General features: G+C 37.6%; 1 protein-coding gene across 20 annotated transcripts in view; it reads left to right on the top strand.

Moving 5' to 3' along the window:
* Positions 1 to 27,999, top strand: part of SNX14 (sorting nexin 14) — a 93,688-nt gene that overhangs the window by 16,613 nt on the left and 49,076 nt on the right. For 12 of the 20 annotated variants that reach the window (XM_021937563.2, XM_021937559.2, XM_021937566.2 and 9 more), the window contains exons 2-8: positions 2,776 to 2,896; positions 4,745 to 4,821; positions 4,902 to 4,980; positions 9,523 to 9,566; positions 12,290 to 12,377; positions 19,655 to 19,739; positions 27,538 to 27,694. In XM_021937563.2, the coding sequence (XP_021793255.2) occupies positions 2,776 to 2,896; positions 4,745 to 4,821; positions 4,902 to 4,980; positions 9,523 to 9,566; positions 12,290 to 12,377; positions 19,655 to 19,739; positions 27,538 to 27,694 (651 nt within the window). Of the gene's footprint in view, positions 1 to 805; positions 1,432 to 2,775; positions 2,897 to 4,744; positions 4,822 to 4,901; positions 4,981 to 9,522; positions 9,567 to 12,289; positions 12,378 to 19,654; positions 19,740 to 27,537; positions 27,695 to 27,999 lie in introns of those variants that run through there. The other 8 variants (XM_021937565.2, XM_021937562.2, XM_021937568.2 and 5 more) reach the window with 3 other exon arrangements.

Here is a 27,999-nt window from a genome sequence, read left to right as displayed (position 1 = left end):
TTCTTAAATCTTTTCATTGTCTCATAGGTATTACTCTTGATGGTAGATAACAGAAACTCAGCTCACGCTAGGTTTAACAAAGGGCAAGCCTTGGAAGGTTTTGTAAGTGCAGAAATAACTGGAGTGTAGCTGGGCCCCAGAAACACATGGAAGCAGGATTTGGAATACTGCTAATACTTTCTTCCCCTTCCTTTTTCTCCTCCTCTCTGAATTCTGGCATCATTCTCTTCTCACTCCTCTTTCCTTTAAGTGACAAAGCATATGGCTGTCAGTTTTATTACAGCTTCACATTTCTACTATCATGAGATGAGTGAGACTGGTTGGACCCCAGTTCATGCAATTTACTCTGTTTAAAATGTCTGTTACCTACCAGGTTGTTTCAGATGGTGTCCATCCCCGAACCAGTCAGCTGTAGGTAGGGAAGAAGATGCTGTGATTGGCCTATTTTGTTGTTGTTGTCATTTTGTCTATTCTTAATCCGGTCTTGGGTGAGGGAGATAGAATCTTTTTTTTTTTCTTCGAGACAGAGTCTCGCTCTGTCACCTGGGCTGGAGTGCAGTGGCCGGATCTCAGCTCACTGTAAGCTCCGCTTCCCGGGTTCCCGCCATTCTCCTGCCTCAGCCTCCCGAGTAGCTGGGACTACAGGCGCCGCCACCACGCCCGGCTAGTTTTTTGTATTTTTTTTTTTTAGTAGAGACGGGGTTTCACCGTGTTAGCCAGGATGGTCTTGATCTCCTGACCTCGTGATCCGCCCATCTCGGCTTCCCAAAGTGCTGGGATTACAGGCCTGAGCCACCGCGCCCGGCCTAGAATCTTAAGGAGATAAAAGCTCTTGTTCCCATTTAAACTTCATGAATAGAGAGTGTAAAGAAAGAACACTTTGCAGAAGAGATGGTAGTCTCTACTGAAGCTACAAATTATTAGATCCCTACAGTGCATTTTCTTGTAAGATAATACGGGCAGTCCCTGCTTTGTCTGGTAATGAGGGTCTGTAAAAACGATTGTGCAAGCAGAAACTGTGCAAAATGGTTTTAATCAATGGGAAAATTATGATTGAGTTTTAAAAAATTTTGTCAAAACATTGAGAACTCTCATTGTCAGTTGTAATAGTATAGAGAAATTGAAAAATAGTAAAGTGAGTAGTACACTGTAATTTTAAACATTAGAAACATTGAAAATTAAAGTGTTTTATTTCTTTGTAAAAAATATATTAAGAGTAACTTAAACAGTGTTTGTCCTCTTCTCATCTGATAACATGGGATATGGAGCGGATATCTTTTTCATGCATATGTGAATACCATACTCCTAAGTTTGGATCAACTTTCAGTGTTTTATCCAATGTTGTGAAATCTCCAAGAGTTCCTTTGCTGGTATCACTTCTTCTGGGACATTTTCATCCTTGTGCCACAACCACTCTTCTCATTGATGTCAGTAAGTTCACTACCTTTCTCTGGCTGCATAGAATCTGTGGAACAGCAGCACTGTCATCATTCCCACAGTCAACTATTTCTTGTGTAACTTCATTTACATTTGATTTGAATTTTACTTCTTGCATTATCACTGTTCATTTCTTTGTTTCTCTTTAATATTTGTGGGCCAATGGCCATTTTTGTAAAATGTATTGCAGATTTATTATTGGGAGACAAGGAGGTAACACAACTCCATGGTTTCCTGTCTGTGCATGCACTGAAGAACACCAATTTGCAGTGAGTGACCTGTCACTGACAGAACCGATGTGATTGGTCACTGATCATGATGCACATCTGTTATTTATATAGTGATTTGTGGACTGATGAGTTAGCGGCGAGTTTGTACTTTGTACAATTACTCATAGTTTAATATATAATACTGTGGTCATTGGCATTTGAACTGTGTTGTGGGGGACTGGCGTTATTTAGTACAATCATGGTATCTGAAATTTTTGCATATCAGAACTGCAATGTGAGGATTGCCTGTATTAAGACACACATTGCCTATTATATAACACTGTATTATTTGGCTTCTGCTTTTGCTTTTAGATTCATCTTAAGGCCTTCTTCCTTGGAACTGTGCTCACACAGACCTAAGCCCATGTGTTTCTCTCAAGTTTGAATTCCCCTGCCTCTTCTCCACATACCTCTATCCTATCCTCTTCTGTTTATTTGCTCCTACTTACCCTTTAAGTTTTTCTGTAGATATTGCTTTCTCTGAAAAAAATTTTTCTGTTCTTTTCAAATTTGTTAATCAGCCTATGGTATTCCCATATCATATAAATTTTCTGTTGTAATATCACATATGTGATCACATAGTATTGTGCTTATTTTTACTTACGTGTCACCATTACTAGACAGTGTTTTCCATGCAGGTAGAGACTATATGCAGTGCAGTTCTTTACTATATTCCCAAGGCCTACCTCTGTCTAGAACAAAATAGGTAATACTTAGTAAAATTTTGTTGATTTAGTGAAAAATAATCAGAATTTTGGTGGGATATGAATACTACAATATCATCAGAAGGTATTCTGGAAGAATGTAGTATAGACTAGTTAAACATAGGTACCAGTTATGAAATATTGATCATTTATTCTTCCTTATACTTTAAATGAAATATATATTTGATAGCATACATTTTATGATTCTTGTATTTAATACATTACAGAAAATTAATCATAATTGGAAAAATTGCTTCAATCTGATATTGTAGGTGCTTAGTGAATGCTTGTTAAATCAGTGACTCAGTAACTTAGAATTAATGCATTTTCTTTGGTTCTAATAATTATTTTCATTTATTTTTAAGGTATATTCATGTTTTAATGATCTTCTGGTCATTTGTTGCTGGAGTTGTCACATTCTACTGCTCACTAGGACCTGATTCTCTCTTACCAAATATTTTCTTCACAATAAAATACAAACCCAAGGTAAAATTATGTGTTCTTATTGTTAAGAATCAATGTGATCAATGTGTATGAGCCTAAGCTGTTTATTATTTGAAAGCCTGCTAAAGCAGTGTATTTTTTTAATTTACAAAAATTTTCTTTTAATTTCTTCCCTTTTTTTTTTCTAGGTACTGTGCTAAAATCAGTGATTTAAAAAAATCCATCTAATTATTTAATAATGGAAGTCCATTAGAAAATTTTCAAAATAAGATTTGTATATGTGTATGCTTTTAAGGCATACAGTTCTCCTAGAGGAGCTATAAAGAGAAATTATTGTACAAAAGTTTGAGAAAGTTGGAATCCACAATTTTAGGGTGTCCTCTATTAACCATGAGGACAATAAATTAAATCAGAGGTTCACAAAGCTGGTTTTACAGTAAATCTCCTGGGGAATTAACAGATTCCTGGGGTGTACCACCAGATTTTGATTGAATAGTTCTGGGTTAAAGCCTTGTTATCAGTACTTGTTAGAAGCTTTCCAGCTCATTCTGAGGCACAGACTCAGGAAATTCTGGGTTAAATGATCTAATCCTGTTAAATTCTTAAATGTTTGTGTGCTTCATAGAAACAGAGATATAATTAGGCAGTTTGTATAACCAAAGTAATTTATTTCTGAAATTTAATGAAGGGTGGTAATGTGGTGAATCTCTCTCTGTAAAGCAAGGTTCTGGTCTGTAGATTAGGGTTTAGTGGGATATCTTTTTCTTTTTCTTTCTTTTTTTTTTTTTTTTGAGATGGAGTCTTGCTCTGTCACCCAGGCTAGAGTGCAGTGGTGCCATTTTGGTTCACTGCAACCTCTGCCTCCCAGGTTTAAGTGATTCTCCTGCCTCTCAGCCTTCTGTGTAACTGGGATTACAGGCACATGCCACCACGCGCAGCTAATTTTTGTATTTTTAGTAGAGACGGGGTTTCACCATTTTTGCCAGGCTGGTCTCAAACTCTTGACCTCAGGTGATCCACTTGCCTCGGCCTCCCAAAGTGTTAGGATTACAGGCGTGATCCACTGCACCTGGCCTAGTGGGATATCTTTAAGTCTTAATAATTCTTTAAGTTGATATAGTATCTTGTCTTGGGTTTGTTGGTATTTCTACTCAGAGGAAACACAACTGAAAGTGGTGCCCCATATTTGATCAGGAACCGTAGTAGTTACCTCATACCTTTGTCATTGAATTCAAGATTTTGGAGAAAGAGAAAATAGTTTTTTCGTATTATACCTTTGCAGTAGAGTGTCACTTTCTTTTTTCTTTCTTTTATTGAGACAGGCTAGAGTTGCACAGGCTAGAGTGCAGTGGCAGGATCACAGCTTACTGCAGCCTCAAATTATTGAGCTCAGGAGATCCTCCTGCCTCAGCCTCCTGGGTAGCTGGGACTATAGGCATGTGCCACTACACCTGTCTAATTTTTTTTTTGGTAGAGACAGTGTTTTACCATGTTTCCTAGGCTGGCCTCAAACTTCTGGGCTCAAGCCATCCACCTGCCTTGGTCTCCCAGAGTGCTAGGATGATAGGTGTGAGCCACTGTGCCTGGCCAAGTTATCACTTTCAAATGTAGACTGAAGCTTTTTAAAGTGATCATAAAAATTGATTTTAACTTTAAACTTGGAAATTTGGGTTAGGTATTATAAGGCATTTCATGTGGTATTTTTTTTCTCTGACAGTTTAGTTTAGCCAGTATTATGTATTACAAAGAAAGGTTTCACTGTTAAAGTAGACAGAAAATGTTCTTTGAATTTATACATTGATTTTAAAAACTTCTGAAAAGTTGATTCTTTTAAATAAAGATGATATGTAAAGACAGATCTCCCCACCACCTCTCATTTTCCTTTTTTAGCAGTTAGGACTTCAGGAATTATTTCCTCAAGGTCATAGCTGTGCTGTTTGTGGTAAAGTGAAATGTAAACGACATAGGTAAGTTAAAATTTTTTTATTTGTTGATCCTTCTAATTACATTGGATTTCAAGTGATTTAGTTGTATAATTTTTCTTTAGGCCTTCTTTGCTACTTGAAAACTACCAGCCATGGCTAGACCTGAAAATTTCTTCCAAAGTTGATGCATCTCTCTCAGAGGTAACTGATTTACTTAATATTATTAGTAGAAAGTGTTAAATGTCTGTGGAAAATTTTTCCAGAATTTTTTATCAAAAAATTTAATTATGGAGCATCTTAATACATGTCACTTAAATCAGTTCTGAGTTAGGTAGTTGATTATTGCAGACTAAACAGCTTGAATAGTAAGTTAGAAATGTTTTTGAATCTCATGTTTAATTTAGACATTTTCAGCTAAGGAAAGCACTGGTTTATCTGAAACAGTCATAAAGATGAAAACAGTCATCTTTATGATAGGGCAGCAGAAATATCATTTTGTAATTCCAAAAGGAACTCTGGACTGCAAGGAGCAAATCAATATATATCTTACTGAACTATTACCCCAGTTTTGACACTAACCGAAGGGTAGAGAAGGGAATGGGATATTTTTCACTATTTCTGCATAATACAGGAATGGAAAGCATGTTCTCTTATCTTTGTTATAGTCAGATTTTATATGTATCTTTTTGGTAACATGTTTTAGTTGTTTTAGAGACTTGTCTTCTCAGTGGATTTGACAAAACACTCAAGTCCCGGAAGGCAAGGAATGGGGTCTTATTTGTTCCTAGCACCAAGTATCAGGTCACGTATATTGTTGGTAGCTGATCAAAGTGTATTGAATTAAATTGGATGCTAATTAGTTGAAGAATAGCAGTAGGCATCTGAATCCCACTTAATTCTTCTTTCTCCCATTTTGTATCCTGCATAAAAGCCCATTAAAACTTGGCATTTTTTTCTTTGCTTCTCTAAGGCCTTTTTTGTTTTTTTTTGAGATAGAGTCTTGCTCTGTCACCCAGGCCGTAGTGCAGTGGCACGATCTCACCTCACTGCAACCTCTGCCTCCCGGATTCAGGCGATTCTCCTGCCTCAGACTCCCGAGTAGCTGGGACTACAGGCGCACACCACCATGCCCAGCTAGTTTTTTTTTTTTAATCTTTTTAGTAGAGACGGGGTTTCACTGTGTTAGCCAGGATGTGGTCTTGATCTCCTGACCTCGTGATCCACCCACGTTGGCCTCCCAAAGTGCTGGGATTACAGGCGTGAGCCACTGTGTCCGGCCTCTAAGGCCTTTTTCATCTTGAAGATGCCCTGATTTAAGACTTCTAATATGGTAGCTCCTAGCCACGTGTGGTTATTAATAAACACTTGAAGTGTGCTAGTCCAAGTTGACATGTGTTCTGTGTATAAAATATGTAGTGGATTTTGAAGATTTCGTAAGAAAAGACTTAGAAAAAAGGAATGTAAAGTATTTTCTTTTTTTTTTGAGACGGAGTCTCACTCTGTTGCCCAGGCTGGAGTGCAGTGGCGTGATCTTGGCTCACTGCAACCTCCGCCTCCCGGGTTCAAGCGATTCTCCTGCCTCAGCCTCCCAAGTAGCTGGGACTACAGGTGCACACCACCATGCCCAGCCAATTTTTGTATTTTTAGTAGAGACAGGTTTTTACCATATTGGCCAGGCTGGTATTGAACTCCTAACCTTGTAATCCACCTGCCTCGACCTCCCAAAGTGCTGGTAGTATAGGAGTGAGCCACTGCGCCTGGCCAAGTATCTCATTTTTTATATTAATTACATGTTGAAATGATAATATTTTGGATGTTTTGGGTTAAGTAAAATATAAAATTAGTTTCACCTGTTTCTTTTTACTTTGTAAAAAATGTAACTACTAGAAAATTTAAAATTAATATGTGACTTACATTATATTTCTGTTGGAGAGTGCCAAGTTGAGGTTTGTTGAAGAAAACTTCTAACAAGAGTATTATTTGTGTCTTTGGCATGTCATTCATTCATAAAAATGAAAGGACTTATATAAAACCTGTGGTCCAGTACCTGGCACATACTGGTGCTCAGTAAATGTTAGCTGTCACATTTAAGAACATATTTTGGTATCTTATAGGTAGGAACTGGGCTAGGCCCTAGTGATTAAAAGTGAAGATGGTCCCTTTCTACCAGGAACTTTAGTCTAGAAGTGGAGGCAGGCATATAAACAGGTAATCACAATATAATTTAATGCAGGCAATAATGGAAAAAAAATTAAAGTATATAGATTAGTATAGAGGAGAAGTTCATAACTATTGAGAGGGACAATGAGATCGGAGAACTAGAGGTTTGCCAGACTAATAGTGTGGGAAAGGGTATTTCAGGATTTGGGTAGAGCTTTCAAAAGGAAAGAGAGGCTTGAAACAAGGTGGAATGTTCAGCAAACTGGAGAGTAAAGTGTGAGGGAGGATATGGGCAATAAGGAAACAATATTCTAGTAGCTAGTATTTATGATATACTTACTGTATATTAGGCATTGTGCTAAGCTCATTATTTCATGTAATCTCCATATAACCTATGAAGTGGGTACTATTATTGATAATTTTACCAAAGGTAAATGGAATTTAGAATTTTAATAATTTTCTCAAGTTTCATATTTGGTTGATTACAGAACTCAATAAAAAACTCAGGTCTGGTTAAGTTCTTAATCAGGATTGTATATGGCCCTTTAGAAATAAGACTATCAAATGACTTTAAGGGCTATGTTGATGGAACTTAGATTAATTGATCCTGGAAGTCGATGATTTTCTAGAATTTTTAGATGTGACTCATAGGGTACACTGGGAGTGAAAAGGAAGTGATGGAACTGCTTCATGCCAGCAGGTCCCTTTCAAAATCAGTGCAATTTCACCTTTCTTATATATTGAGGATTTCATGCAAGAGGATGATGTGGTCAAATGTATGTTTTAGGTTACTTTGGCAGCTCTATTTAGGATGGAGGGGAGCGAGCTTGGAAGCAGGGAGTTGAGAGGCCATTGCTGCAATATAAGGGGTAAGAAAATGAGGACCCGCTGGGCGCGGTGGCTCACGCCTGTAATCCCAGCACTTTGGGAGGCCGAGGTGGGTGGATCACCTGAGGTCGGGAGTTCGAGACCAGCCTAACCAACGTGGAGAAACCCCATCTCTTGTAAAAACACAAAATTATCTGGTCGTTGTGGCACATGCCTATAATCCCAGCTACTCGGGAGGCTGAGGCAAGATAATCGCTTGAACCCTGGAAGCGGAGGTTGAGGTGAGCCGAGATCATGCCATTGCACTCCAGCCTGGGCAACAAGAGTGAAACTCCGTCTCAAAAAAAGAAAAAGAAAAGAAAAACACTACTTAGGATATAAAATCAGTAGGACTTGATTGGTTGGATGTGGGGAATAAAGGAAGAACAAATGTTTAACGATAACTTGTTCTAGTCTCCTCTCTATCCTATTCATTGTTCATTGTTATCCCTGTTTATATGTATTTTCATTTCCCAACACATATAAACAGTGCTTAGTGTTTGTACTAAAACATCTAAATTATTGTTCCCTTAATATTTAAACTAGAAAATTCACAATCTTTATTATTGCTGCCAGAGAAAATATATGATCTGATTTTGGAAGCATTAGATTCGATATGTCGTTTTCTTCCCTCCCTACTGCTTTTGTAAGTTACTGCCCAATGTTGCAACTCCTTGTAAAAATTATGACATACTGCTCTACCCAAATCCAAGAAATGGAAGATTTAACACCCACGGTTTGTTTTATTTTGTTTTGTTACTTTTTCACTTACAAAACTTATGCACTGATTTGAGTGTACAGGTAAAATTTTCACAAAGCGAACATATCTGTGTAACCAGCATTCAGATCAGGAAACAAAACATTACCAGCATCCCAGAACTCCCCTTTGTGTTCCCCTCTAGCCACTATACTCCCTTCAAAGGTAACCACTAACACCTAATTTTGACCCCTTATGTAAATCTTAGCTGCTTTTTTCTTCATTATATTCTGAAAATACTGACTTATAAAGTTAGGAATGGAAAGGACTAACTTGCTGTTTTTCTTCTTTCCATAGCACATTTTTGGTTCAGTTAAGCTTCAGAGTCAGCAACAATTTATTTAACTTTTTGTTTGATTATGGAAATATTTAGAAATATGTGCATGCCATTCTAATAGTAACTTTTCCTATTTGTGAAATTTTTATGATTTTCCAAGTGTTTTCTCATATGTTTTCTATGATCCTCACAATCATATAAGGTTGAAATATACATTTTGTCATGTGAAGGTATTATATTACTGTCGTTATTTGTTTTTTTGTTTTTTGTTTTTTTTTGAGGCAGAGCCTCACTCTGTCTCCCAGGCTGATGTGCAGTGGCAACATCTTGGCTCACTGCAACCTCTGCCTCTCAGGCTCAAGCGAAACTCCTGCCTCAGCCCCCCAGATAGCTGGGACTACAGGTACACGCCACTACACCCAGCTTATTGTTGTGTTTTTTGTAGATACAGGGTTTCATCAAGTTACCCAGGCTGGTCTCTAACTCGTGAACTCAAGCCATCCACCTGCTTTGACCTCCTAAAGTGCTGGGATTACAGGTGTGAGCCACTGCTGCCGGCCTGCTGTCTTTATTTGTGATAATAAAATTGGTTCTTGGTAATGTTACATATTACCAAATAGTACTGTTTATTTTCCAAAAACTAATTCGTTTTATTTTTCTTTAAAAAATAATTTTTATGCAGGTTCTTGAATTAGTGTTGGAAAACTTCGTTTATCCGTGGTACAGGTATGTTCTTTTTATAAGATCTTTTTTCTTTGATACAGTGAATACTACTAAGTTAAGCATGTTAATGACATGTTTTTGGTGTAGACTAGGATTTTTCAACTTTGTCATTGTTGACATTTTAGCCAAAATAATTATTTGTTGTGGGGGCAGTACTGTGCATTACATAATTAGCACCCCTGGCCTCTCCCATTAGATACTAGTAGCAGACATCTCTGCCACCAGTTGTGACCAATAAAAATGTCTTCAGAGGTTACCAGATATGACCTGGAAGGCATAATTGGCCCTAGTTAAGAACCACTGATGTAGGCATCAGTCAGTTAATAATTTGATGATAAAGAGGAAGAAAACTTTGTGTTTTGAAAGAAAAGTAACTTGTAGAATTCCTTATCACTTCTAAATATAGTGATTTAATAATTTTGTATGCAGTTTTCACCTTTGAAATAATTATACCTTTTGGAGGGGAATCTGTATTCACATATTTCATTAAATTGAAAGATAGCTTCAGTAGTTTTCCTGGAGAATTAATGGTTTTTTTTCCCCCAAGTACCTTGTTTTTGGTGTATGCCATGTATGTACAAGGGCCTTATGCTTTTGAAGATACAGAAAATACTTTAGATTTGACAGAAATCTATTTTGAAATTAGAGAGATCCAACTTATATCATGTAATAAATACATATTTTCTTTTTTTTTTTTTTTTTGAGACAGAGTCTCGCTCTGTCGGCGCAGGCTGGAGTGCAGTGGCCGGATCTCAACTCACTGCAAGCTCCACCTCGTGGGTTCACGCCATTCTCCTGCCTCAGCCTCCCGAATAGCTGGGACTGCAGGCGCCCGCCACCTCGCCTGGCTAGTTTTTTTTGTATTTTTTTAGTAGAGACGGGGTTTCACCATGTTAGCCAGGATGGTCTCGATCTCCTGACCTCGTGATCCGCCCGTCTCAGCCTCCCAAAGTGCTGGGATTACAGGCTTGAGACACTGCACCCGGCCATAAATACATATTTTCTTAAATCAGCATCATGTGCTTAATATATATTTGAACACTTGCACCTCCATGGCTTGTACATATGTTGTTTAATGACATCTACCCTAGTTTTATATTGATTCAGTCTATTTTGAATTTTCTTTTCTTTTCTTTTCTTTTCTTTTTTGAGATGGAGTCTTGCTCTGTTGCCTAGGCTGGAGTGCAGTGGCGGATCTCAGCTCACTACAACCTCCACCTCCCAGGTTAAAGCCATCCTCCCACCTCAGCCTCCCAAGAAGCTGGGATTACAGGTGTGTGCCACTATGCCTGGCTAATTTTTGTATTTTTAGTAGAGACGGGGTTTCGCCATGTTGATCAGGCTGGTCTCAAACTCCTGACCTCAAGTGATCTGCCCACCTCGGCCTCCCAAAGTATTAGGATTATAGGTGTGAGCCGCCATGCCTGACTGAAATTTCTAATTAAAAAAAAAGCCGGGCTTAGTGGCTCAAGCCTGTAATCCCAGCACTTTGGGAGGCTAAGACAGGCGGATCACGAGGTCAGGAGATCGAGACCATCCTGGCTAACATGGTGAAACCCTGTCTCTTCTAAAAAATACACACAAAAAAAACTAGCCAGGCGAGGTGGCGGGCGCCTGTAGTCCAGCTACTAGGGAGGCTGAGGCTGGAGAATGGCGTAAACCCGGGAGGCGGAGCTTGCAGTGAGCTGTGATCCCGCCACTGCACTCCAGCCTGGGTGACAGAGCGAGACTCCGTCTGAAAAAAAAAACAAAAAAACTACTAGTTGAATTCACCCAGAGTGTTTAAGACAAATTTAATATCGTTTCTATGCCATATTTTCCTGGAGAGCTATGTAAATTTAAACATTTGATTCTGCCTTAACTATCTGGCATTTGTCATTTAATTAAAGCTGATGGTGAGGCCTTTTGTAAAATGAATCTTTTCTTGAAGACTCCCTTACCTTCTCCCATCTCTGCATTATGACACTTTAGACATAAAATCTAGTTGTATTTCTAAGTGTGAAAGTAAATATTTTCTTCTCAGTTGTAGCTATTGATGCTGTAATATCCCTTTCTTTCCGGTTAATCGTGGGAAGCATGGTTGATACAATTATCTTTCCTATTCTGCCAAGAAAGTTAACAACACCATCATTGAGTTACAGATATCATCGTTTCTTTTCTTGCCTTTAATTAGGGAAGTGTTCTAATTCTAGGGCCCTTCAAACATCAAGAAAATGTAACTCCTCAGTTGAAGGTTGTCAGAATTTCTGTTTTACAAAATGTCTGAGTTTCAGTTCATTAAATTTCTTTTTCAAATGGAGCATACCTTTTTTGTTTTAATTTTAGAATTTATATTATTTTATAAGTATTTTAAACTAGTTAAAAATTTTGTATTAATTCTATTGCTTCTCCAAAGTTATTCATTGTTTTATTTCTTTGAACTTTCTTTGATGTTGCTTAGAACATGATCTCAGTATTGTAAAAATAAGACTATGTAGTTGTGTATATCTGCAAGGAAATATATGTTATAATTTAGTTAATAGTGATTATGTCTTGATGCTAGATTTATGGTAGATGTTTTATTTTTTGTACATTTCTTACTGTTCTATAGTGAAATGTATTATTTGTAAATGAAAAAAGAAAAGTAGCTTAAGTAAACAGAAAAAAGGAAAAATTTCCCTTGGTTTGTAGAAAGTGAAACTGTATTTCTCTGAACTTCTGAATATTTGTTTTTCTCCTTATTGAAGGGATGTGACAGATGATGAATCCTTTGTTGATGAACTGAGAATAACATTACGGTTTTTTGCATCTGTCTTAATAAGAAGGATTCACAAGGTATATATTTTTGATGAGAAATTTGGGAATTTGGGGCTTTATCATTTAATGAAAGAGATTTAAAACAATTTTTTGTGGGTACATGGCAAGTGTACGTGTTTGTGGGCTACATGAGATACTTTGATACAGGCATGTGGTAAGTAATAATCACCTCATGGAAAATGGGGTATCTATCCCTCAAGCATTTATCATTTGTGTTACAAACAATCAAATTATACTCTTAGTTACTTTTAAATGTACAATTAAATTATTGACTATAGTCACCCTGCTCTATCAAATACTAGGTCTTACTCTTTCTAAGTGTATCTTTTAGGAGATTATTTCAAACTTTTTTTTTTTTTTTTCTCTAGACGGAGTTTTGCTCTGTTGCCCAGGCTGGAGTGCAGTGGCATGATTTCGGCTCACTGCAAGTTCTGCCTCCCAGGTTCACGTGATTCTCCTGCCTCAGCCTCCCAAGTAGCTGGGACTACAGGAGCGTGCCACCACACACAGCTAATTTTTTTGTATTTTTAGTAGAGACAGGGTTTCACCATGTTAGCCAGGATGGTCTCGATCTCCTGACATTGTGATCAGCCCACCTTGGCCTCCCAAAGTGTTAGGATTACAGGCGTGAGCCACTGCGCCCAGACTTAACCCTTATTTTTACTTTCTCGTATACCATGTATATTTGTTTTGTCTTCATTATTTTAGATTAAAAAATTAGTGAATATTTTTTGATCCATTGATCAGTTTTGCTTTCTTTCATTTTAATGCTTAGTTATTTTGGTTTGTAGAAATTAGAAATGAAAAGACAGCTATAGAAAAAAGTCATGTTCCAGCCATCAGAGAAACGTAAATCAAAACCACAATGAGATAGCATCTCACACCAGTTAGAATGACGATCATTAAAAAGTCAGGAAACAACAGGTGCTAGAGAGGATGTGGAGAAATAGGAACACTTTTACACTGTTGGGACTGTAAACTAGTTCAACCATTGTGGAAGACAGTGTGGCGATTCCTCAAGGATCTAGAACTAGAAATACCATTTGACCCAGTGATCCCATTACTGGGCATATACCCAAAGGATTATAAATCATGCTGCTATAAAGACACATGCATACGTATGTTTATTGCGGCACCATTCACAATAGCAAAGACTTGGAACCGACCCAAATGTCCATCAATCATAGACTGGATTAAGAAAATGTGGCACATATACACCATGGAATACTATGCAGCCATAAAAAAGGATGAGTTCGTGTCCTTTGTAGGGACATGGATGCAGCTGGAAACCATCATTCTCAGCAAACTATCGCAAGAACAGAAAACCAAACACCACATGTTCTCACTCATAGGTGGGAACTGAAGAATGAGAACATTTGGACACAGGATGGGGAACATCACACACCAGGGCCTGTCATGGGGTGGGGGGAGGGGGGAGGGATAGCATTAGGAGATATACCTAATGTAAATGATGAGTTAACGGGTGCAGCACACCAACATGGCACATGTATACATATGTAACAAACCTGCACGTTGTATACATGTACCCTAGAACTTAAGGTATAATAATAATAAAGAAAAAAAAGTCATGTTCCAGTTAGATGAATTTAAATAGCAATGATTGTGGTCTACTTTAAAAAATATTTTTCTCAGCCAGGCGCGGTGGCTCATGCCTGTAATCCCAGCACTTTGGGAGGCCTAGGTGGGTGGACCACTCGAGGTCAGGAGTTCATGACCAGCCTGGCCAACATGGCGAAACTCCGTTTCTACAAAAAAACACAAAAAATTAGCCAGGTATGGGGGCGGGCATCTCTAATACCAGCTACTCAGGAGGCTGAGGCAGGAGAATTGCTTTAATCTGGGAGGTGGAGGTTGTAGTGAGCCAAGATCGCGCCATTGCATTCCAGTCTGGGCAACAAGAGCGAAACTCTCTCTCAAACAAAATGAAACAAAATAAAACAAAACACATATTTTTCTTGAGCTGTATTTTGTGCATATTTGGATCGTTGCCTATATATATTTGTAGTATATTGTCTGTAGACACACACACTTTTCTACTGCTTTGTCGGTTCAGTATTGACACATTGAACATATTGACAATGTATTAATATACAATATCTCTGCCACTAGTAATAAAGATTAATCTTGTTAAATTATTCTATACCTATTTGAGAAATGAACAATATAGTCAACTGCTAGAGAAAAGATGTGCAAAAAACATATAGTAGTTCGCAAAAAAAAGATACAAAATGGCCAGTAAACACTTGAAAGTATGTTGTCTCACAGCAAATAAATGTTTTAATGAGATACTATTCTTTTACTTATCAGACTGGGAAAGGTAAAAAAGAGTGTTAATATCTAGTAATGGTGATGTATGGAAAACAAGCTCAAATTCAAATTGGTATAATTCTCACATTTGAGGGCAGTTTGGTAATCTTTATTAAGACTTAAAAATATCTATACTCCAGGCCGTGCGCCGTGGCTCACGCCTGTTATACGAGGTAGCTGAGACGGGCGGATCACTGGAGGTTGGGAGTTTGAGATCAGCCAGGCCAACATGGTGAAACCTCATCTCTACTAAAAATACAAAGAAATTAGCCTGGTGTAATCGCGCGCACCTGTAATCCTAGCTACTTGGGAGGCTGAGGCAGGAGAATCACTTGAACCCAGGCGGCGGAGGTTGCAGTGAGCTGAGATCGCACCACTGCACTCCAGCTTGGGCAACGGAACAAGACTCTGTCTCAAAAAAAAAAAAAAAGTATGTTCAAAGATTTATTGCAGTATAATTTATAAGTAAAACTGAAAAGAAAAATTGATGTCTACTAAAATTGTTAGTTGAGTAAATATAATACATCCTAATTATAGAATTCTACACAACCATGAACAATCATTTTGTAGAATACTACTTTTTTTCCAAGGGAAAATATTTATCTTAAATAGTCAAGTAAAGGGAATGCTTATATGCTGCTGGTGGGAATGCAAATGAGTTCAGCCACTGTGGAAAGCAGTTTGGAGATTTCTAAAAGAACTTAGAACAGAATCCAGAGGAATATAAATTGTAGACATGGAATCAACCTAGATACAACCTAGATACCCATCAGTAGTGGACTAGATAAAGAAAATGTGGTACATATACTCCATGGAATACTACGCAGCCATAAAAAGCAATGAAATCATGTTCCTTGCAGCAACATAGATGCAGCTGGTCCTAGGTGAATTAACACAGGAACATAAAATCAAATATTGCATGTTCTCATTTATAAGTAGGAGCTAAACATTGGGTACACATGGACATAAAGAAGGGAGCAATAGACGTGGTGACCTACTTGAGGGTGGAGAGTGGGAGGAGGATGAGGATCAAAATACTACTTATGGGTACTGCATTCATTACTTGGATGATGAAATAATTTGTACACCAAACCCCCATGACATGCAATTTACTCATGTAACGAGCCTACACATGTACTCCCTGAACCTAACATAAAAGTTAGAAAGAAAAAGGAAAAAAAAATACAAAAGAAAAAAGAAACAGTCAAGTGAACAGGCTGGAAACTTAGTATGTGTGGTATTTTTCCACTTTGAAAACAAAGTTCATATATTAAAGCTTATTAATCCATATATTAAGGACGTATACCTCATCACTGTTAACTCTTAAGTGTGGTGGTGGGCTGATGCTGATTTTTTTTTCCATGCACTTCTTTATATTTGTCTTTTTCTATTGCACGTAGCTTTTATCACTTTTGAAAATAGTTGATAAACAGTAATCACGTTGTTTAACAGTCTTGGATAATTGACTCATAATATTTAAGTGGAATAAAACAGTAAGAAATATCAATTGGTTGATGGCACACCATTTAAATTATACTTTGGAATAAGTAAAAATTGATTTATCAAAATTAATTTTGATTGCCATATTACAAGTAGCTAATAAACATTAGTTAATAGAACAATTCTGCTATGTTAACCTTTTCTATTTTTTTTTTTTTTTTTGAGACAGTTTCACTTTATTGCCCAGGCTGGAGTGCAGTGATGTGATCTCGGCTCACTGCAACCTCTACCTCCCAGGCTCAAGTGATTCTCCTGCCTCAGCCTCCTGAGTAGCTGGGATTACAGGCATGTGCCACTACTGCCTTGCTAATTTTTTTTGTATTTTTAGTAGAGATGGGGTTTCACCATGTTGGCCAGGCTGGTCTCGAACGCCTGACCTCAAATGATTCACCCGCTTCAGCTTCCCAAAGTGCTGGGATTACAGATGTAAGCCACTGTGCCCAGCCTATTTTTTTTTTTTTTTTTGGGGGGGGTCTTGGCGTGTCCCCCCATTTGGGGGGCCGGGGGACCCTTTCGGGTCCCTGCAATCTCCACCTCCCAGGTTCAAGCAATTCTCCTGCCTCAGCCTCCGGAGTAGCTAGGATTACAGGTGCCCGCCACCACACCTGGCTAATTTTTGTATTTTTAGTAGAGACAAGAGTTTCACCATGTTGGCCAGACTTGTCTCGAACTCCTGACTTCAAGTGATTCACCCACCTCGGTCTCCCAAACTGCTGGGATTACAGGTGTGAGCCACTGTGCCAGGCCTATGTTAGGCTTTGGACTAGCTTAGTGGATTCTAAATTAATAGCACCTCATACTTGGAGTGTTTTATAGGTATATATGTATGTATTTTGTTAATAGTTTTATTGAGATATAATTTACATACCATGTAATTCACCCATTTAAAGTATATGATTTGATAGTTTTTAGCATATTCAGTTGTACAACCATCCCCATAGTCAATTTTAGAACATTTTCATCACCCAGAAAGAGACCTTGTACCCTCTAGCCATAAACATCACCTCTTCTATCCCTTCATCCATAGCCAACCACAAATCTTTGTATATCTGTGGATTTGTATGTCTATTCTGAACATTTCATATACATGGAATCATACAATATGTGGCCTTTTGTGACTGGTTTCTTTTACTCAGCATAATGTTCTCAAGGTTTATCCATGTTATGTTGTAGTATGTATCAATATTTCACTCTTTTTATGGCTAATATTCCATTGTGTGAATGTACTACATTTTGTTTATCCATTCATCAGTTGATGGACCTTTGTATTGTTTCTACCTTTTGTCTGTTATGTACCTATTAGCATTTGTGTACAAGTGTTCTTTTTGTTGTTGGATATATATTTTCACTTATCTTGGGTATGTACATAGGAGTACAATTGCTGGATCAAATGGTAACTCTGTCTAACAATTTGAGTAACTGCCAGACTATTTTCCAAAGTGGCTCCACCATTTACATTCCCATCAGCAGTATATGAGGATCTCAATTTCTCTACATCCTTGCCAGAACTAGTTATAATCTCACTCTTTTATTCTAACCATCCTAGTAGATGTGACATGATATTCCATGGTGGTTTTGAATTGCATATCCCTGATGCCAATAATGTTGAGAACTTTTATGTTTATTTGCCATTTGTCTGCCTCTGAAGAAATGTCCGTTCAGATTCCTTACCTGCATTTTAACTGGGTTATTTTTTTATGACTGAGTTGTAAAAGTTATTTATGTGGATACATGTCCTTTATCAGATAAATGACTCGCAAAATATTTTCTTTGATTTTCTGAATTATATGATGGCTCCTATTTTATCTGCATCACTATCCTGGAAGATAAATGGGTCATTATTATATTCATTTTATAGAAAGGTATTAACTTTGTTAAAGTGTTAGCAGATGTTAGCAGATGTTAAAGGGCAAAAGATTAGGCCTTGGTCATCTTATACCTTCTACAATGTTCTGTTCATGATTCTATTGCCTGCATAATGTAAATTGGAAGTTTGGGAATAATGAAAACAAAGAATCATTTAGGGTCTACAATTTTTTAAAAATCAAAGTTTAGTGACAGACCCATTATTTTACCATTTTAATTCTGACCTGAATTCCCTAAAGTGGAACTTACAAATAAAAATCTTACTGAGTATTCTCAGAAGACAAGATTTTACAAAATGTTTGAAAACTATAACATCTTGTTTATTTGATAAATATGAGAGTAATTTATAAGCGAGTACCAAGTGGCCAAGGGCAAATGAAGAGTGATGTTATTTTCAACAAGGTGTAATACTAGCAAGAATATCCCTTCTTACTGAATGTGTTTGATCTGGGTTTCATCAGCAAATCATTAAAATTTGAGGGTTTATGATCCATCATACTTACTAGATTAATCACCCTGGGATTTTGTTCCCTTCTTTAATATGGAGTTTAAAAAGAATTCAAAAATTAACACTATTGTGATGGAATTTTCTCATGCCTTTGATAAAGGAAATGTATAATGTATTAAGTTTTATGGTGGAATACAGGCCTATTGAAGTCCAATAAATATGCTTTTTGTTGATTTATTTATAATTTATTTTTAGTTATTGTTTTTCCTGTTTTCCGTGTGTGCATATAAGCCCTCAGCCCTCCCTCACTAACCTATCATGATCACTGCAGCTTCTAGCCTTTAGGTTGAAAAATCTTGATGGGGAATGATGAAACTTAATTTTATTCTAAAATAGGATGTTTCCATATATCTTGAAGCCAGGATTCCTGCTGGGCATGGTGACTAATGCCTTTAATCCCAGCACTTTGGGAGGCTGTTGGGAGGCTGAGGTGGATGGATTACTTGAGTCCAGGAGTCGGAGACCAGCCTGGGCAACATGGCGAAACCCCGTCCCTACTAAAAAATACAAAAAATTAGCTGGGCATGGTGGCATGCGCCTGTATTCCCAGCTACCCCGGAGGCTGAGGTGGGAGAATCACCTGAGCCTGGGAGACTAGACTGCAGTGAGATGGTGCCACTGCTCTCCAGCATGGGCAGCCGGTGTGAGACCCTGTCTCAAAAAAACAACAAAAACCCAAAAAACAAACCAGGATTTATCTTGTAAGCTGAATGAGAAAGTTCATTTTCAAGTAATTTCTTACTAATCACAAATTTACAACATCAAAGGAATAATAAGTTACTTAAGTTACTGGAGTTTTCCTTGAATGCATTTAATACGAAGAACACGTAAAGAAGCTAGGAATAAAGATACTATTTTGTGGGAAAGATTTAGTATTTAAGGTATACATATTAAGATTAATTTTCAGTACTGTGGGTAAAAAAAAGTATCTAATGTTACAGTGTAGTATGATGCAGGAATATAAAGTGTTATTTTTGAAAGATTCTGAATACTTCTAATTTTTAAGATATATTCCAATATCATAATTGTAGTGTACTTGCCATTGTAACTTAGTGATAATTATTTTAAAAGTTTTAATGTTGAATTTTTCTAGGTGGATATTCCATCTATTATAACCAAGAAACTATTAAAAGCAGCAATGAAGCATATAGAAGTGATAGTTAAAGCCAGACAGAAAGGTAATACAGTTTTCTACTATAGTTTGAGTGATTTTGTTTTTATACACCAATTTTCACCTGAAATATCTAAATATGAGTACTGATTCATTAACTTATATATTCACAGTTGATGTGAGAGTATTCTTCTAAACTGAAATCTCTTTCAGTAGTTTGTTAATACTGTGTGAAAACTTGAGAACCTTTAAAAATTAAAATAAAAGTTAACTTTACCGCTGACACTCGTAGTCAGTTTTGAATGATAATCTGTTTCTCTGAAGTAGCTTTCATTTCTCTTCACCCTTTCTCCTTAATGATTTCGATGGTTTTGATCTATTCTAGCCCATCCTTTTTATTGCTGCTAGGTTACTTTTATGATATGATAAGTCTCATACTGTCTTTCTGCTAAAAAAAATTCAGTGCCTGTCATAGCATCTAAACTGTGTATTTAAATCCTTTTCTGTCTAGTCAGATATTAGATCTAGTCTTGTCTTTCACTATATTATGCTTTAGCCATGATGACCTGTTTGCTGCTTCTCATGTATGTTCTGTCCTTTTTACTATCATGATTTGCACATAGCGTATGTTCATTAAATGTTTTCCCTTCCTTCTTTCCTTTCCTCCTTTCCTTACCATATCCTGCAAGATTTTTTTCTGAGTGAATGAGTGGAATCCTCATTTGAGACTTTTCATGCTCTAAGATCAAGCTCTAAAATGTTTCTTTTTAACAAAACTACTTCTATGTACTATACTTAGTTCGTGAAACTGAGATTTTCCTTGTATTTGCATTTGGTATTCTTTTTTGTCAATGGTTTCTGAAGTATCTTCTGCAGAATACCACTCTACACACATGACCATATGACCAGAAGAGGTTTCATGGTCATATTTTTTGTTAATTACTATTGTATTCCCCTTGTAGAAATTCCCATAGGTAGGAGCACACCAAAAGCTTTGGGTAGTCCCGCAACAGTGAAATAGCTTTAACTTTAACATAGCACGTTCCAAATTCATTTGAGCCTGGAACCACTTTTCTCCCCCACATAGTATCAATTATTTTAATCAAAAAACATTTTGGGCAATTATGCTATAGGTAGATTTGAAGTTAAATGAAATTATTAGTTTATTTGCCCTTTGATATGAGTATTTCCTCAGATATCAGAATTGTTTTAAATTATATATTTAAAAATTATTCTGTGTTCATCTTATAACAAGTAAAAATAATTTTACCTTCAACATAGTTTAAAAAAAAGATGAGGCTGGCTGTGGTGGGCTCATGCCTGTAATCCCAGCACTTTAGGAGACTAAGGTGGGCAGCTCACTTGAGATCAGATAGAGTTCAAGACCAGCCTGGCCAACATGGTGAAACCCATGTCTACTAAAAATACAAAAATTAGCCAGGTGTGGCGGTGCTACACAGGAGGCTGAGGCAGGAGAATGGCTTGAACCCAGGAGGCGGAGGTTGTGGTGGGCAGAGATTGTGCCATTGCACTCCAGCCTGGTAGATAGAGCGAGACTCTATCTTAAAAAAAAAAAAAAAAAAGAATGTGAAAGAGTTTGAGTACACATAACTTTCTTTTTCTTTTTAAATTGAAAAAAATTTTTCTTTTAGAGATGAGGTCTTACTATGTTGCTCAGGCTGGTCTCAACCTCTTGGGCACAAGCAGTCTGCCTGCCTCGGCCTCCCAAAGTGCTGAGATTCCAGGTGCGAGCCACTGTGCCTGGCCAAGTACATATAACTTAATTGTCGTGTTGTAAAGGCTACTTTACTGTCAGAAGAATGTATAGGAAAAGTATTTTTCTTTAAATCAGTAGATACTATGTTTTAGAGCAATTTTACATTTACAGAAGAATTATTGAGCAGAAAGTACAGTGAGTTCTCATATACTCTCACTTTTTCCTAGCATTGACATCTTACATTACTTAATACATTTATTATAATCAGTGTACCAATATTGATACATCATTATTAACTAAAGTCTGTAGTTTAGGTTTTTGGTATTTTTTGTTTGTTTGTTTATTTGTTTGTTTGTTTTTGAGACAGAGTTTTGCTCTACTTGCCCAGTCTGGAGTCCCATGGCACGATCTCGGCTCACTGCAACCTCCGCTTCCTGGGTTCAAGTGAGTCTCCTGCCTCAGCCTCCCAAGTAGCTGGGATTACAGGCCTGCACCACCACACTTGGCTAATTTTGTTATTTTTAGTAGAGACGAAGTTTCACCATGTTGACCAGGCTGGTCTCGAACTCCTGACCTCAGCTGATCCACCCGCCTTGGCCTCCCAAAATGCTGAGATTACAGGCATGAGCACCATGCCTGGCCGCATTAGGTTTTACTCTTTACGTTATGCATTCTATGGATTTTGACAAATGTATAATCAAGTATTCATCATTACAGTAGCATACTGAATAGTTTCCCTGCCCTAAAAATCCCCTGTGCTTTCTCTGTTCATCCTTCTTTCCTCTGAGAATCCCTGGCAACCACTGATATTTTTACTGTCTCTACAGTTTTGACGTTTCCAGAATGTTATATAGTTGGAATCATACAATATGTTTCAGATGGATTTCTTTCAGTTAGCAATATACATTTAACCTTTATCTTTTCATGGCTTGATAACCCATTTATTTTTACTACTCAACTATATTCCATTGTATGGATATACCACACTTCGTTTATCCATTCACCAATTGAAGGGCATCTTGGTCCAATTTTTGGCAATTATAAATAATGCCGTTATAAGCATTTGTAGGTTTTTGTATGGAACAATTATTTTTAATACAGTTTTAATTTTGTTCTAAAGACAAAGACAAGAAGCCTCTCAGACTATGAGTAAATGGGGTCATCTTTAAACTTTTAGTAGAATTGATGAGTTCAGTAAAATCCCCAAATTAGTTTGTCTCTATGAGAGTGACGTTATATATATATGTCACATTGGTAATCCCAGCACTTTGGAAGGCTGAAGCTGAAGGATCACTTGAGCCCAGGAGTTTGAGACAAGCCTGGGCAACATAGTGAGACCCTGTCTCTACAAAAAAATTAAAAAATTAGCTGAGTGTGGTGGCATGTGCCTGTAAGTCCTAGCTACTTGGGAAACTGAAGCAGGAGGATTTCTAGAGCCCAGGAGTTTGAGACTGCAGTGAGCTGTGATCACCCAATTATACTCCAGCCTGGGCAACAGAGCAAGACCCTGTCTGAAAAAAAGAAGAAAAAAAAAGGAGAGTGATACATAATATAAACTAATTTGACTAAAATTTATCATTGAATTTTTGTGAGAGGAGTTGCTAATTTACTACTATGCAAAAAATCATCCTCAATTATAAAGTCACCCTAAAATGTTAGATTGGATTCATTAATAACATTGTAATCATCATAATTAATGAAGTCCATAGAAGTAAAGGCTTAGAGAATTAGGAGGGCCCTTGTTTTATCCCAAGATCCCAGTGTTCTAAAAGGTTTTCAAATTTTTGATTTTTCATTTCTTTTAATGTATAAATTTGTTTTCTGAGTTCTTTGGCTCTACATGTGAGCATAATTCAGGAAGTAAAGTTTCATTTCTTCATCCATAGTTGTCTTCTCTGTCTTGGCATTCTCTGCTCAATCTTCTTCTTGAGAATAGGCATTATATAGAATTTGTCTATGTAAGTACTTCCATGGCTCTTAGAAATGTTGAATATATATATATGTGTGTGTGTGTATATACACATATATGTATGTATGCAATATATGAATATATGTGTATATTCAACATTTATATACATATATATATAATGTAAATTGGATAATGATTGTGTGGGACTTTACTCCAGGCTTTCAACCTGAAGATACCTCTTTATCATGGATTTTGTGGACCTTTCCTTTTGTGGTCTGAAAACTGCCAACTGATTAGGCATTAAATATACTGGTGATCAGTGGAAATTAATCCGTGCTTTGTATTCTAGCATCTCTGTTTTGCTTATATTCCCAGTTACGGTGTTTTCCCCCACTTTAAAATATTTTGCCTGATTCCTTTAATTTCTTATCACCTAGGATTATAAAAGTCCCTTATGTCTGACCATAGTAGATTCCAATCTGGTGATTTAATTTATATATTATGTATGAAAGCTTAATCACACTAAATATTATAATTACTTACCTATATTATATTATGACTTTTCAGTGTTAATAACTGTTTACTGATACAGATTCTTTTTTGTTTTTTGAGAAGGAGTCTTGCTCTGTTGCCCAGGCTGGGGTGCAGTGGCGCAATCTCGGCTCACTGCAAGCTCTGCCTCCAGTGTTCACGCCATTCTCCTGCCTCACCGTCCTGAGTAGCTGGGACTACAGGTGCCTGCCATCAAACTCGGCTAATTTTTTCTGTATTTTTTTAGCAGAGATGGGGTTTCACCATGTTAGGCAGGATGGTCTCGATCTCCTGACCTTGTGATCTGCCCACCTCGGCTTCCCAAAGTGCTGGGATTACAGACGTGGCCACCATGCCCGGCCTGATACAGATTCTAAGGCTCAAAGGGATTGTTTCATTTGTTTAAAATCTTATCAATAAAGAAGTAGAACCGGGACTTAGCACAGCTTACTGTGCTAAGATACTGTGCAGAGAGTTCTGACTTTTATGTTCATGATATAAATTTCTAAAAGACCCATGCCCCAAATTCTAATGAAAAACAGCTTGGCAAATAATTTAAAATGCATTTCTTATAAAAACTATGTCCTTTGCTAATCTCGCTTTAGACCCACAAGTCCAGATAGCCTTGATTTACCTTTTTAGTACTGTTGCCAAGCTGAACTCGGGTCTGCTTTCCCAGTGTGCAGCAAAAAAGCAAGCACTGACACTGGGATTTTCAGCAAGGGAACGTGAGGCATTTATTGCTAACAAGGAGAACAAGGAGCTACTGCTTACGACCTGAATTCCTCAGTGGCATACAAGCAAGGGTTTTTAGACTTGGGGTAAATTTCAAGAAGCAAAAGTTACATGTAAAATTGTAAGTCAGTACATGAAGGTTATACATGGGTTGACTCAGAAAGCTGGGATATCTTGAAGTGGGGGCTTACAAGTGATAGGTGGATTCAGAGAGTCTTTGGTTTGCAGTTGGTTAAGAAAGCAAGGCTTTGTCTAAAAACCTGGGGTTAGCAGAAAGGAATGTTAAGGCTTGATCTGTGGGTGTAACTCTCTCCAGGCCCCTCAGGAAGAAATTTAGAACAAAGAACAGTGGTTAGAGTTCAGTCCTCAGTTCCCCCTTGTCTGAGGTCTCCATGACAGTGGTTGACATGTTCTATCTAGTGGGGGTCCAGGTTTCTGAAAAATAATTCAAGGACATATGTTACAATTTTATCTTTAGTTTCTGTAGGGAACCAAACATCTTGGGACTCTGGCTTACTTGGGTGGCTGTTGTTTATGTTATTATTTTCTTGTTTAGCAAGTTATTCACTCACTTTCCTAATTGCTGGTTGTAGGGCTAGCTTAGGTGCCTGCAATTTCCCTTGGGACTCAAAAGTTTTTTCTTTATTTTTATGCTGAGGGTCCTGGCAGGCCCCTAAGAAGGATTGCTGCTCCATCTCAGTACTCACACTGTTGGAATGCATATAATGCCTTTTTTTGTGTGTATGAATATGCTTGCATTCTATTTCAATAAACACAGAAGGAAATAGTTCTAAAATAAATGCCATTGAATTAGGGTTAAGATTCCCAACACAGACTCCATGATTTGAAAAAACTGCACCGAGTGCAGAAAGGGAAAAGCATCACTTGCCTTTCCACTTAGTCTTTTGAGGTCTATAGAAGGAACAATACTATTAATTTTACATTTGAAAATACTAGTTATTGCCAGGTCTAAAAAAAAAAAACTTTGCTAACATAATTTTTATTATCAGTTAGTATTTATTAAGAAATCTATCCTTTCATGGGTTTCTACTTTAAATAGTATTATATTTCCTATGTCCTCTGCTCTGGGCAGAAGATCCAGAACTTAACCAATGAAGCCAGATTCTATTGTGAACACAAGTTCTCTGAAAAGGGATTTGAGAGTAAAGAGACTTCGTTTCAGGGAACAGTGTGCAAACCAGGGAAACATAGCCTTCTTCTGAAACAAAGCTGCATTCCAGAGGACAAAGAGTTCTGGTTTTATAGCAAGAGTGCCTTCCCAGGTTCCCAATCAGGCCTCTTTATGCAGATGAAGGATTACAATCTGATTGGTCAGTGCGGTTGAGTTCTGATTGGTTGATACTGCTGAATCCTGATTGGCTGGGACAGGTGAGCTTACATTGGTTGGTTCAGGGGAGCCCTGATTGGTTGGTTTCCAGGCCCAAAACCAGAAATTTGACAGATGTTTCTTTGAAATCGCTTCTAGAGGGAGGGGATTTCCAGCCACAGTTCATCTTGGCTCCCAACCACAGGAACTGGTTTTGCTTGATTGTAGAAAGGGAGGTCGTATGAAAAAGTTTCATAGCATCTTTGTGAGAACACAGAGTATATAACTGCTTCCTCACCAGCTATAGTGGCCTGGATCTATTTTAAATTTGAGTTTCTCAGCTAGGGGGATTCCATTTTGTCTGAGGGCTGAGGGCGTGTTTTGATACTCTAAATGCTTTAAAAGGTTACTTGGATGTGAAAGCAGATGCAATTGAAGACTTTTGAGGCCAGGTGCAGTGGCTCATGCCTGTAATCCCAGCACTTTGGGAGGCCGAGGTGGGTGAATCACCTGGAGTCAGGAGTTCCAGACCAGCATGGTCAACATGGTGAAACCCCGTCTCTACAAAATATATAAAAATTAGCTGGATGTGGTGGTGGGTGCTTGTAATCCCAGTTACTAGGGAGGCTGAGGCAGAATTGCTTGAACCTGGGAGGTGGAGGTTGCAGTGAATCGAGATCATGCCATTGCACTCCAGCCTGGGGGTAAGAGCGAACCTCTGCCTCAAAAAAAAAAAAAAAGAAAAATTGAGGCCTATAATCCCAGCAGTTTGGGAGGCTGGAGTGAGCAGATTGCTTCAGTTCAAAAGTTTGAGACCAGCCTGGGCAACATGACAAAACCCCATCTCTACAAAAAATACAAAAATTAGCCGGGCACAGGAATGCCCGCCTGTGGGCCCAGCTACTCTGGAGGCTCAAGTGGGAGGATCGCTTGAGCCGAGGAGTCGAGACTACAGTGAGCCGAGATCACACCACTGCATACCTCCAGCCTGGGTGATGGAGCGAGACCTTGTCTCAAAATAATAAAGATAATAATTTTGAGTAGGATAGTTTTTGCTTTTGGAGAGGATAAAGAAGATAGAGCATTTGGCAATAAAAGCCTTATGTGTGCTAGAAATTGTAAAAGTTGTTTTCTCTAATTTTTTCCACTTAATCATTTGCTATTATTTTATATAACTTGTAGAGACATAAGTTTAAATTTTTGTTTGCAAGAGGGTCCATTTATCAATTTATTGCAAAATAAACAGACTTCTAATAAAGTGCACATTGAAAAGAGGTTAGGAAAGGAATGACTTGGTTACATATTTTTTTTGGAAACATTTCCATTTACTGCAGCCTTGTAATCTCCGCCTCCTGGGTTTAAGCAATTCTCCTGCCTCAGCCTCTTGAGTAGCTGGGACTACAGTCTTGTGCCCCCATGCCTGGCTAATTTTTGTATTTTTTGTAGAGACGGGATTGCGCCATGTTGGCAAGGCTGGTCTCGAACTCCTGGTCTCAAGCGGTTTGCCTGCCTCGGCCTCCCAAAGTGCTGGGATTACAGGCATGAGTCACCACACCCAGCCCATGCTTTTCTATTTGTTAGTGGAAATGACCGAAATTATTTAATATCACTTAACTTGCTTCAATATTTATCTTTGATCTCTATAGTGAAAAATACAGAGTTTTTACAGCAAGCTGCTTTAGAAGAATATGGTCCAGAGCTTCATGTTGCTTTGAGAAGTCGAAGAGATGAATTACACTATTTAAGAAAACTTACTGAACTGCTTTTTCCTTATATTTTGCCTCCTAAAGCAACAGACTGCAGGTATAAAAAGACTAGACAATATAATAGTATTTGCATAACATACCATATGTATATTGCTATTTTTGATTATGATAGGAGTACACTAAAATTTGAGGTTAGCCTATGAATAGCTTTTCATTTGAAAAAATTTATTAAAGTATTAATATATAATTTATTAATTATGGTCTTAAAATGCCAATGTAAGTGCTATTTGTGGTGTGTTGTGTAGCTTAGAATTTTTCTTTAAAACTGATCTTGGACATAAATATAAATATGAATAAAATTTTTTTATATCATTATATTTTATTTCATTGGTGTTCCCCTTT

The sequence above is a fragment of the Papio anubis genome, chromosome 6 (genome assembly GCF_008728515.1).
Source record: "Papio anubis isolate 15944 chromosome 6, Panubis1.0, whole genome shotgun sequence".
NCBI lineage: Eukaryota > Metazoa > Chordata > Mammalia > Primates > Cercopithecidae > Papio > Papio anubis.
This window is presented reverse-complemented; position numbering and strand designations above follow the sequence as displayed.